Source organism: Protopterus annectens, chromosome 3.part0 (assembly GCF_019279795.1).
Source record: "Protopterus annectens isolate FY-2018-M chromosome 3.part0, PAN1.0, whole genome shotgun sequence".
In the NCBI taxonomy this organism is placed as follows: Eukaryota; Metazoa; Chordata; order Ceratodontiformes; family Protopteridae; genus Protopterus; species Protopterus annectens.
The window spans coordinates 1,652,721,997-1,652,735,724 of record NC_056731.1 but is presented as its reverse complement, the minus strand read 5'-3'; the positions used below and the strand labels follow the sequence as shown (position 1 = coordinate 1,652,735,724).

The 13,728-nt window shown below is 33.7% G+C and overlaps 1 protein-coding gene across 3 annotated transcripts in view; it reads left to right on the top strand.

Annotated features, from left to right (window-relative positions):
* Positions 1-13,728, top strand: part of DPYS (dihydropyrimidinase) — a 779,854-nt gene that overhangs the window by 490,672 nt on the left and 275,454 nt on the right. For all 3 annotated transcript variants that reach the window (XM_044065690.1, XR_006364014.1, XR_006364013.1), the window contains exons 5-6: positions 8,957-9,113; positions 11,260-11,401. In XM_044065690.1, the coding sequence (XP_043921625.1) occupies positions 8,957-9,113; positions 11,260-11,401 (299 nt within the window). The remainder of the gene's footprint in view (positions 1-8,956; positions 9,114-11,259; positions 11,402-13,728) is intronic.

Genomic DNA, 13,728 nt, shown 5'->3' with positions numbered 1-13,728 from the left:
ACAAAGGTTTAAGCTTCATAGTTCTGTCTCTGAATGGGCCAAGGTGATAAGGGGTGTACCTCAATGCTCTGTCCTGGGCCCTTTGCTGTTTAGTATTGTTTTTACCTTGATTCCAAGAAATGAAAAGGTATGGCTGGCTAAATATGCAAATTATATAAAAATGGGATATGCGGTTTCATCTTCTGAAGGCCATGATTGTTTAAACTGGATCTGTGTTTAGCCATCAAATGTCATTTGCATCAAATGGCTAAACATCAAACCCTGTCCATTGAACGGTCATTCAGCAAACATTCATTTCAGCAAATTAGAAGGTAACTAGTTGGCCAACACTTTTAAATCAGTATATGTGTAGATTACAACTTGGTTGGCTTAAATGGAATGAGAGTTAATATGGAAAAAAGTGTAGTTTTATATTTTGGGATGGTAAATATTAATATAGCAATTAAACTGGGACAATTAGAATTATAGAACTTGACAGAATGCAATGATATGGATATAATAGTGAGTAATAATTTAATCTATAAAAAGCATGTTCAGATAATGAATATTAAGGCAATTAGACTGGTGGGATTAATTTTAAGGAATTTTGATGTTAGGAATAGGGAATTTGTAACCAGATTATTTGTATCATATGTTCAACCAATTATTGAACATAATATATTGTTCTGTGTGCTGAACAAAAGTGACTTATTATTGGAGGACATTCAGCAAAAGTTTACTAAAAGAATCCCAGAGATTAGAGATAATTAATACAGCTCCAGATTGCAAGATTGAAGTTTGTTTTCTGTTAGTTAGTTAGATGTGTAGTAAATTATGCATGGTGTATAAAACTTTTAAGAATGAGGAGTTAAGTTTGATTCTTAACCTAGAACTGTTTAGTTCATGTAAAGTTACAAGACACGTTTGTTATACACACAAGGTAAGAAGATGTAGGGCTACTTTGAGATCTGGATACCTTTCACAATCACTTTCATGTAAGTGGAATAGTCCACCTTTAGACATTCACCAATCAGATTTATTGCAACTGTTTAAAAACAATTTAGATAAAAGGGTGGGGAGTCGGGTCTTTTATATAGATTTGGAGTCTATGTTATAAATGGCCTTTGGCCTTAACACAGTTATAATGAACATTTGAACATAATCTTGGGAGGAAACTTCAATGTAGTTCTAGATCCACATATGTATGAATAGAGCTCCTAGAGGTAAGATTAGGCTTCCTAAAATAGCAAAGGCATTTCATGATTTTATAGATGACTTTCAGTTAGTAGATGTGTGGAGGACCCTCAATCCCACTGGTTAAGATTACACTTATTATAACAATAAAATTACTAGTTGCTTGGATTTTTGGTTAGTCTCAAAGAGTTTACTTATAGCAGTGACTGTCTCTAAAATTTTGTCGCAAGCATTCTTGGATCTTCTGATATTTCCATGGCAATATACAGCATTGCCACCTCACTATCAATTCCCCCTTTGGAGTTTAGATACACTTGTACTGACTACATCTTGTATGAGAAATAGTTTGGAATGGTTAACACAGATATTTTGAGTATAGCACTTGACAACACATATTAACATTTTTGCTGTATGGGAGCAATTTAAAATTAAATGCAAATCATTTGTCAAAGAAATTAGGGCTTAACATCAACTCTATATTTATAGAAAACTGACTAAATGTCAGGAGAAATTGAATCTATTAGATGAAGAATTTAAACAAAAGATGGATAGAAACAGAGTTATTTTTGGTAAATTAGGTGCCTTAAACAGGAAATAAAATAAACAGAATTTCAAAAAATACATGCTAGATGGGAATTCTCTAGACAGTTTAAATGGGTACAGGGCATAGTTTTGAATAAACTCCTGGCATGGAAATGTAAGGAGCATGTACAGAGTCTTAAGATTATGGCAGTAGACTGCAAGGAAGAAGGTAACAAGAAAGCCACAAGAAATTAATGATATTCTGCTGCAGATTACATAAGGGCAGAGAATGAACTAGTAGCAGGAATGGTCACTAGTACAGCATGGATGACGAGTATAGTAACTGCCCCAATGGATCTTCTGGACTGGTTGAGAACCTCATTTCTAAAGCTGAAATTGAAACAGCTACTGACACTTTAGTTAAAGGGAAAGCTTATGGCCCTGATGGATTTCCTATAGAGTTTTGCAAGTGTTTTAAACATATAGTAGGAGATCCACTTTTTTATGTTTTTAATCAAGCAATAGAGGGCAGAGGTTCCCGACTAACATGGCCAGGCTGAGAGTATTAATGTTTCCTAAACCTAATAAAGCTTTATTTAATCCCAGCAGCTATATACCAATATCTTTATTAAATACAAATATCAAGATCTATGCTACGCTTTTAGCTACTAGATTGGATGGAGCTATAAAACATTTGCCCCCCCCCCCAAATCATTTAGATTTTAGAAAGGAATCATATGTTGGCTCTGATGAGATCAAAACTTAGCTTAATTTACAATATTTGTGCACATACACATGGGCGGGAGTGGGCTTTGATGTTGGACTTTAACAAAGCCTTTGATAATATTCAATGGCCTTTTATCTGGAAAGTTTTCGAATATTACAGAGTCCCATGATTATTTATTGGCCAGGTGAAATTATTATATAGTCAGATCTTCACTATTGGTATATTATCTATACCTATCACATTAATTAGAAGAACCTGACAAAGCTGACCACTTTCCCCATATATGTTTATGTAAGTGACATCAGTAGAAGCAGCTACATAACTACAAAATGCACGAGTTTCAATATTACGATTAAAGAGACTGTACCCCCTCTTACTACCTGGATTGCAAATGACTGCATCATTTGGCTTAATAATGCTCAGGCACAGGTAGAGACTTTATTAGGAGAAGTATATGCAATCCTTGCATCCATGAGCCTTTGGATTAATAAGAGCAAAGCACTTCTTCCCTTTGGGAGGTCACATTTTCAAAGTAGGAGAAGTAAAATGCACTTGATAAATTAGGTAAAGGATGTTATTTATTGGGGTATGTGTATTCATGTAGACCTATATAAATGGGTTGAGAGAAACATGACCTCCTTCATAGAAACACTACTGGAGCATGGTAAGGAAGTAGAAAAAGCTGCACTTGCATTTCCTTAATAAAATTCAGATTATTACAATGTTTGCCCTTCCAAAATTTCTGTTCATTGTGCAGCATCTCTCATATGCTACTTTTCCCCCAGAAGGTATAGAAAATATTTTTATATTTTCTCTGGAAAGGTCACCAGCTCTATATAAGTCAGAAGTCATTGTATATGCATTGTATATGCAAAAGTAAAAAGAGACAATTTGGGGTCACGTGATGGAGTAGGACCATGTCTAGGAAATCTCTTTTTGTGGTGTGACAAGATGGTTTAGCTATATCAGTGTTTCATTCAAGACAACTCACATCTGCTAACAGTATTAATGACAGAATAGGAACAGCATGCTAATGCAACCCTTTACAGAAAAAGAGTGGATAAACTGTTCAGAATAATAGATGGCCTTTAATGTCAATATTTATGTTTCTAAAAATGGTATATCTATTGCATCTTACTCTTTTAATGCTATTTCAGATTGGTTTGTTGCCCCTTAGTGTTTAGGCATTGTAAAGCAGAGACTGCAAATTATGTTCATATCTTCAGGCAGTGTTCCTTCACCAAACAGTTTTGATCAAGAAATACTGAGGGAATTATATGGGCTTTGAGAATGCCATTATCAACTAGGAACAATATTAAATTTTGTCTGTTTGGGATGGGGCAATCCCTATATTGCATAGAAGTTTCAGAGTATATTCAGATCTGTACTGTTTTCTCTACACTATTAATGTGCATGACATTATTAGCATAGAGTTCACGAATATGTACAAATTGATATAACTGGTATATTTACACAGGGTAACTTTATAACTCTGTAGTTAAGTTACTTAAGTAGCTAGTTAATTTTATCATGCAAAAAGCACTGACTTTTTCTAACTGAACTGTGTTTATTGTGGATAACCTTTTTTTTAAATGTGTGCAAGATGTAGTTTCAGATTATAAGACTTGCTGCATCTCTGCATCACTGCTTTAAAAACTGTATACAATGCATCGATTTCACACATTTTATATGTTGCAATAATTACTGAAAGCAACAAGTTCCGATTTGTAGAGGTTTTACATTTTTTAGAAAAATCTAACACATAACACATAACTCAGCTTAACATAGCTTTCATGCTTCATCATTGCTGTGTGTTTTACTGAAATACAGCTGCATATTTCATGCAGCCTATTACACCCACTCATAAACTCTTTTATGTCTTCTTTCCACTTCATGCATTCTTTTAATTTACAAAGCAATTTCTTACATTTTACAGATTACTACTAATTTCTCATTTTTCTCATTTATCCATCTCAACACTTAATGAAGCTGCAAATACCACTAGATGTAATAATCCCAGTTTCATTCCATCTTTATTCATATATAATACTGCTCTCTTTACTCGGTTTAATCTAGATCCCATACAAACATAAAAATGACTTCTAATAGTTGTTTTTCATGCATTCTTGGAATCATAAACACAATGGATAAATACACCATCTTTCCAATTAATATCGACTTTATCAAATTAACTCTTTTCTTATAAGATAATTTGTATGTTCTCCATAAACAACTAATTTCTTTTCAATCACTTTAACAGGTTTTCCCATTGTGTTCCACTTATTATTTTATTACCAAAGGTTATTTCCAATACTGAAATTGCTTTAATTGTAATTGTATTCCTCCTATCTTTATCCCATCTCCTGGACCTTTAATTGTTTATCTTATTTAGTGTCATAGACATTTATTTTCCGCAGTTGTGGTGCTGCGGTAGCGCTGTCACCTCACAGTAAGACGCTGTCCAGTTCGACTCTCAGCTAGAGCGTCTTCTGCGTGGAGACATGCGTGAATGGGTGTACCTTCGTTGAAGGTTGTGCGTTAGGGTTGGCAACTCAGCACGTAAAAATCAACTGCCAATCATTAGCAGACCGGAGTTCCGCTGTGGCGGCCCTAACCGGGAAAAGCCAAAAGACACAACAGTGTCATAGACATTTATTTTAAGCAATCTGCCACACAAAAATATGGCTACTTTCATCCATAAACTATTTTACTTATAATAACATCATCTGCGTATGTCATCAAAAACTGGAGTGGCAAATAAATCTACATTTACACTTTATCTAATTCATTAATTATGCGATGTGAACATTGTTTTCACTTTCCATATTTTATTACATTCTTTCTTTCTTTAAAAAATCTTCCACATAATGAACAATGGCTTCCATAATTTATGTTTTTTTTCCATCTCTCTTTTCTTATTTTTCATTTTTCTCATTATACAACTGTCTTCTTTTACAGTCTTACTCAAATATACTGACATTTCTTCCTTTTTTCCTTGTAATAAGTATATTTGTTTAGAAAACAAATTCTTGATCTTTTCATGATTTCTTTTCTATACTCTTTTTCTTTGTCATAATACTCACTCTCTCTCATTCTTTTCAAGGTTTTCAAAAGAATGTTTATACGTCTTTACATATCTGTATTTTTCTATCTTTCTGGTTTCTTTCTACCATTTTAAAAACATTTTTAAATTTACTTTTAAATATAATTCACCATTTTGACCAATTAACATAAAATGTCTCCATGGTAACATGATCTCTCCATAATTTTATAATTTCTTCTTTTCCTTTTTCATTCCATTCTTTTTTCATTTATTATTTTTATTATCTTTCCTATTTTTATATGTTCTTTATTTTCATTTATCTCCATCCATATTACTAAAAATGATCTGTAAATCCTGTTACAACTGCTTCCCATTTTCCTATACTTATTCCTTCAGATATTATAAAATAATTTATTTCCAATTTAAGAATCCTCTTCTATACATCCAAAATTTTCTATTCCATATAAACAAGTTACCACATTTCTTAACTTCTATCATTTTTCTTATATCTTTCCTTTCATTTCCTTTTTGCTTCCTAAATCACAGTTAAAATCCCTTGTCAATATACTAGTCATATTCACTATTAGATAATCCAATGATTATTGAAATAAGTTTTTGCTTTCTTTACAAATAACATAAGCATATAAATCTATAATTCTATATATTTTTTCTTGACATCTCAAATCAATAATAGATAATCTTACCATCCTCACTAGTGATACATTTAATATATTCACTATTCTTCTACCTAATACTGTTATTCCTAAACAACATTAATTTCTCAAATTCCATATTACATTTCCATCTCATATTTTTTCTGTCTGCAATTTTTCTTTATTTCTTAAGCATCTTCTAATACAATTATGCCTGCATTACATTTATTAAGCCATTCTAGAATTCCTATCATTTTTACAATTTACAATATTTTTATACTGTTTACATTTACCAAAAGAATCCCTAAACTATTGCTTTCTATTTTCTTTAATTAAAAATAAATCATTTACCCTTCCTAACTTACATTAACTATTACAAATTTTCCTTTCCTTTTTATTTTAAATTTATTCCTTTAACCTTCCTTGTCCTATCTTTCACTCTTCTTTCAATAGAACTCTTTTTCCTTTCCCTACTTTCCAGTTTGCATTTTCTTCATCACTGATTTCTAAATCTGTCTCCGTCTCCTTTCAATCTTCTAGTTCTTTATTTTTATCATTTTCTTTTTCTAAATTATCTTCAATTTCAATTTCTAATTTTTTTATTTTGTTCTATATCTTCACATTTTTTCACTGTCATTAAGCACTTTTTACAGTCCATCCAAAAATATTCAATTTGTTTATATTTATAACATTCTAGTTCACATTTCTTTGCATGATGTCCTATTTCCCCCATATTTAGTATTTCTTTTTATCATGATTGTTCACAAGATGTCCTTCATTCCCACAAAAAACATGTTTTTGGCTAGCCCAAATATTTTACAACACCCCTATTACCATCAATATTTATAACACTTGGAATGTGCAAAATTTTTTCCATTTTCATTTTCAAAACAGCTTTGTAATTCCATCCCCAGTCCATAAACCCCTATTGTCATAAACCTTAAAAATATTCATCACTTCTTTAAAAATGCTTTTTAAATGTATTTTCAATGTCTGTCTTTCTACTTCTGTTTGAAACTGTATATGCATTTTTATTTCTCAAAAAACAAGCTTTTATGACATAATTATTCCAAGGATTATCATTTTGTCTCTTTTCATACTCGCATAAATATTTTTCATTCCATGAACAGTCTGAAAAATAAGGTCACAAAATGTATCTTTATTTATTAAAATAAAAACACTTACACTTGGACTTTCACACCTAAAAAGTAAAGTTATAGTGTCCCGTACCTTGTATCTTTTCAATTCATTATTCCTTTTACTTTGTACTTTTTCATGCTGTCATCTCTTTTTTTCTTTTTGCTCAGCACTGTTTCTGACTGTCTCAGCATACTTTTTTTCTGTGAAGCATCATCCCCTTTTTGGATTACCTCCAACTTTTCCTCTTAGATTTTCTCCATTATCTGTCTCCAGGAAATGTTTCCTCCATTCTCTGGGTCACTCTGGTTTAGTGTATCTTGTAGGATATCATCCTGCAACCCTTTTAATTGAAGGGTTATAACAACACATTCTTCCCTTGCCATCTTCTCCTATTCTGCACAGAGTTTTTCTTGAAAAAGAACCCCAGTTCTCTGCAAACATGTCCCTATGAGCTGGCACTCACCTCTGCTCATTCCATCTCCCTCTCCATGCTGAGCACCATCCTCCTAGCCACCACTGCACCAGGAATGGGACATGCACACATACTTGTGGCTAGCACTTTCATGAATACCATTCTATAATGAGTAGAGGATGTTCCTCTATGCTCTGAACCAAATTCCCCTAGCAGTATAAATACCACTTTGGATCTCCCCTGAAAAGAGGCTACCAGCCTAGTAGGACTAACATGGTCAACAAAAGATAAATAAATAGATGTTACACCTGTAATACTCAGCTAGTCTTAGCAAGCTACCCTTGTGCAACTCCTGTCTTCTAATGTTCTAGCATCAACCTCTAACAATTATTTAAAACCACATTTCTTCAAGATACCATCCCGCTACCTCTGATCCTCTACTGCTACCAAGTCTTTGTTTTGAGGTTCAAAACCTCTCATCCCTTTTTGCCCACATGACTCATGATTGCTTGCTTGGTGGGCTCACATTACATAGCTACAGCTGAAATATTCTGCTCTGAGTTCTAATACAGTACTCCCTTAGCAGATCTCATACAATTACTCCTCCTGCTGCTAGTGTACATTGATGATGACTCATTCCATCTGCATATAATGGCATTGAAATGTGGATGCCAATTCAAGACTTTTTATGGGATGAAATGCTACAAAACTTTCATAGCTGATGCATGCCAGCCTACTCAGTTACCTATCCTGAAATCCTTGGATGGATACATTCTTAAGTGTTACCTGCAATGAACAAAAATAAAACATGTTATTTGATTTGGGAAAAAGTAAAAGTTTGTTAGTTTTTGATGGCATTTATCAAGACAGGGCTGCTGGTGAAATCCCAACAACTTTAGATGTGATTTTTGAAAGAGAGGAACTATAAGTGATAATATCTAGTGGACATTTTCAAATCCAGTGTGTGTGTGTGTGTGTGTGTGGGGGGGGGGGGGGGGCATAAACACACACTCAAGATATCTCAATCGAATACTATGCCTATTGAATATCAACCCTGAAAACAGTCTCTTGGGATTTTTTGTAACCATCTGGATACTAAAAAGTCAATGAAAGTGATTTGCAAGAAGTTTCTAAAATATGCAGGTAAGAAACACATGCTTGTTTCTGTGAAGTGTTCCTAATGTTCAGAATATATTGCCATCTTTCAGTAGTGATACTCCTTAACTAATTATTCCATGAGTATATAATAGAACAGAAATAAATGTTGATTTGAGTTTATTTTTCAGGCAAGGTGGTATTTGGTGAGCCAATTGCTGCAAGTTTAGGCACAGATGGGACAAACTACTGGCACCATGACTGGAGTCATGCAGCTGCATATGTTATGGGGCCACCACTCAGACCAGATCCGACAACACCTGCTTATCTAATGGATCTACTTGCTAAGTAAGTGAAAGCACCTGTGCAAAAAAAAATATTAAATTAGCAAAATAAAATGGCAATAGTGATTCTATTAATGTGCTCAAAAATTCTATGGCATTAATGATGACAGTGTTAGCTATTTGTATTAAAAGGCAGAGTTCATGAAGAATTAACAGAACACAAAACATCACTATTGCATCAAAGTTGCACTCTTGAAATGGTAATGAAGGGTTACATAATGCTGTAGGGACACTAAAGAATGTCTTCTACAGCACAAGTGAACCAAAACAAATATATCATCGTATGCCATAAGTAACTCTCCATATTATAAATATGTGGCTGCAAAGTGTAGTCTGGATGAACAGTGAATAGTTCTAAGAAACATAAATAAAAATATAGTAAACAAGTACTCACAGAATCACACAGATGGACCAAAGTGGTAAAAGCACAGGCTTCATTTTGTAGTTTTGGGTTTGAATCCTTTTGTCCCTGAGTTCTTATTCTATAATTTTAAGCAAGTCGCTGAAACCAGGCAATACAATTAGGTTTCACCTAAAAAGAGGCACCTTCAGGGAAATTGTTAAGATTTTTTAAATAGTATAACAACTAGCCTACAAACTTCCAGAACATAACTCCCACATATGCAGATGCTCACCCACACAAGACTGTGAGTTTTTCTGTAAAGCATACCTTTTCAAAGTTACAGAACTATGCAGTCTGAACAAAACACAGATAAATACATACACACAATCACACTCGCGTGCGCACACACACACACACACACACACACACACACACACACACACACACACACACACTTCAAACTATATAATCATAAACCATGAAAATATGTTGAGTTTTCTAGTTTAAATTCTAGCACATTTTATTACACAGAATAAATAAACAATTAAAACATGCATGCCATGGTGCATATGTCACATGTTTGATTATGCTCATGATGTTCACTTAGCAAGCAAATTACAAAAAAGGCTAAAACATGCAGGGCAAATGATTGTACACTATAAAGCTTGAAACAGCTTTAGGTGATATGATGCAAAAGGTAGTTCCAAGTGAAACGATACTGTCAGACGGATGTCCACAGATGGAGCATATTAAAGAAGGTATGAACTTTAACCTGTAACCTTGAGTTTGATTCCCTCACTCTCCATTTTTGAGTAATGGCTCTCTATCAGCAGTGTGAGACCTGATGTTGATGCTAATATATGTATTGCCCATATTCACACTGGCAGTTCTGCAATTGTGAGGCTCAAAGTTACTGTACTCAGAATTTCCACTAGCACCTCTAAGAGCTAGTCAGTCAACCAGAAAATGTTTCTAGGCCAAACATGAAAGAGGCACTTGTGCTTAATAGGCTCTCCTAGTTAATGAATAAATAAAATTAAAAATATAATGACTGCAACACACATGGCAGAAATTTATGCATTGTGAAACATAAAGGTACATAGCGCTCGAAGTTATGATGCTATGGGATAGTGACTGTCACAGGCAGGGTCTTAAGGGGGTGTGTATGTAGAATAGCAGAATGTACCCTGGCTAGCTTGAGATGGAAAAATGAGTAACAGATATTCTCTTCCAAACAGCAAAGGGCAAATAGACATGATGCTTCTTGCACTTTATTGGAATGCTTATTGTTGGGCAATGTCCTCACCTGTTCCATCTATTGGCTGTCATCATAGTTCTAGTGTTTTACAGATATTTTGTAGTTCCAGCTCTGATTTATGTATGTATATGTGAGCGTATCTATCTATCTATATATATATATATATATATATATATATATATATATATATATATATATTATATATATATATATATATATATATATATATATATATATATAATATATATATATATATATATATATATACTTACACACAGAACTAATTGGTTAATAGAGACTTGGAGAGAAAGAGCCACACAGAGAAGTTACTACAGATATATTATCAAATTACATGCTACACCCTGTTTATAAATATCATTACTTAAAAGTCAGAATCAGCATTAAAATAAAAAAGTTCTACTAATAAAATCTAAAGTGAAAATGAAAGCAGACTTTTTCTGTCTCCATCATTTAAAGTGAAAATATAAGCAGACCTCTGACCCCATCATCTACATGTCTAAGTATGCTGTTTGGTAATTATTTGTACAGTGATGACCTCACAACAACTGGAACTGATAACTGTACTTTCAACACTGATCAGAAGGCCCTCGGAAAGGATGACTTCACAAAAATCCCTAATGGAGTGAATGGTGTAGAAGACAGAATGTCTGTCATATGGGAAAAAGGAGTGGTAAGTGTTTACTACTATTAATTAAATGCAATTTTAATAAACTGATGCTCCATGTGGGGCAACATTAATGAATTTACTGTTGTCGTACTGTTTTTGCACCTCTCTCATTATCCTAGTTATAAAAAAATTATGTGTTGTGAATTTTCTAAAGTGAAACTCGCCATGTTTAGCTCATAAAGCCCCACTCCAGCAAAAGCGTTAACAACAAAAAAATTATTTCATAAATACATGAAAATATTGATTTCTATGTGACATTAAGCTCTAAAACACATTTGCCATGTAGGAACTATGCAAAATGAATTATTTAACAAAGTTACCATCTCTAAGACTAACTCATCCTGGAAAAAAGGCAGTTTCTCATTTGTGACATTTCGTAGTAAATGGGCTTTTTTATCAATATAACAGCAATTTTGTTCTATGATGTTCATCATAACATGACTTAGTATGCTCATGTTTCCCTTCAGAATGCATAAATCTTTTGCCTTTTACTAAAACATGACTTGTCTAATCAAGTTACTGCTATGAAGGACATTTGGATTTTCATTCATTTGCTCACAGACTGGGGTCCACATTTTTTGCTTCAGATACTTGTGGTGGAGGATCGCCTTAGTAATCATTGAAAACAATGCAAGAAGTACAGTTTGTGATGCAGCAGTCACTTGATAATGAAATGGTTAGTTGTAATATTTCTTACTCCAACAGGAATGCTCTTTACATTTGCATTTAAGCTACTTTTGTTTTCTAGACCAGGTTTAAAGCCATAACATTGCAGATGTCTGTTTAGTCTATTTTTCTAGTATCTGAAAATGAGACAGCCACAAATTTGCTGGATGGGTACACAGAATTTACAATCATAGGCAGATTTAGAGGGGTTGCTAAGGGTGCTATAGCTCCCTTGTCAGTGCTTATGTTAAGGATTAATCAGCTTGAAAATTATAAAATAGTTTTTAATCATGATTTTCCATATTACAGTTTCATCTGTAAGTTACAGGCCAGCTCTTTTGTAAAAGCATTCAGTCTGGAGGTGTATAATGTTGGCATTAGGGCAGTTAATGCTGCTGATTTCATGCCCATCTGATGATGTAATATTTATTGGTATGGACTTAATATAAGAATTCATTAATATCTATCTAATATCAATGCAATTATAGTTCTTGGTTTATAGTGTTACTCCTCAGTTGTTGATATAATCAGCTTTTTTTTTTTAACATGAAGATATCTCTGAAGGAAATCTATGCACATTTATAAAAAAATGATGTCTCTTAACAACATGTTGTGTACCTCTGAATCATTTGTGTCTCTTCCAATTTAGAGCTGCAGTGAACAGAATGACGTTTTATAAAAATGATAAACTATAATGTGCCCTTCCACCTTGCATGAACTCTAGCCTCAGAACAGTGACAGACGAGATCATGCATCATGCTTGCACTCGCTGTGCACATCATGGCGGCTGAACCGGATTCTGTATTTGGTTTGCACCAAACTGTTCATCATGGACAAAGCCACTGATTTACATTTAGTAAAATAATAAAGACTCCTTTTTCTTAGCTGAAATTCCACGTATTATGCTGGTGATTGTAACTCTGGTTTCCAGTCAACACAGTTATTCTGTTTGCAATTTCCATAGTTTATACAAACAGATCAAAAGCAGATTTTTATGTGTCTGGAAGAGATTAAAAGCATATCTTAAAAACAGAATACCAAGTTAAGAAGTGTCTATGTCAGATCGTCGAATGACCACATTTTCAAACATATCATCCCATTGACAATGCAAACCATCGAACTGTTCTGACTGAGATTGCATTAGGGTGGGGATCAGGAAATTTGTCCTTTTCACCACTGTAGTATGATCTCAGAGTTGGTATATATAATTAGTGGGGAGCTTGGGGGGGTTCAATAGCCTGCATAGTCGATGAGATAATGTTCGACAATGTGGCTATGATATAGACGTAGTTAAGAAAACTGACAAGAGAAATTCAAGTTTTGTTTAAAGAGTAATCTAGTCTAAGATGCCAGAGTCTATGAATTCCTTTGTTTTCATACTTAGTACCAATTTTTAAATTTTACATGATTTTGATGAAAAATGGAACAACACTGGCTTTGAGTATGAATTCACAAAAACAAGGCATTGACAAAATCGACAGCCCAAATTTATTTTGTAATAGTCTGCCTGACAGACAATAGGGCAAGATAATATTAAAGCTTCTTAGTCACTAGGAGAAATCAGCATTGAAAACATTTTGATGCATGTGAAATCACTTCCCATATTGTTGGACATGGTGCTATCAGCTGAGTGCAACTCATTGACATTGGACTTTGGTCACTTC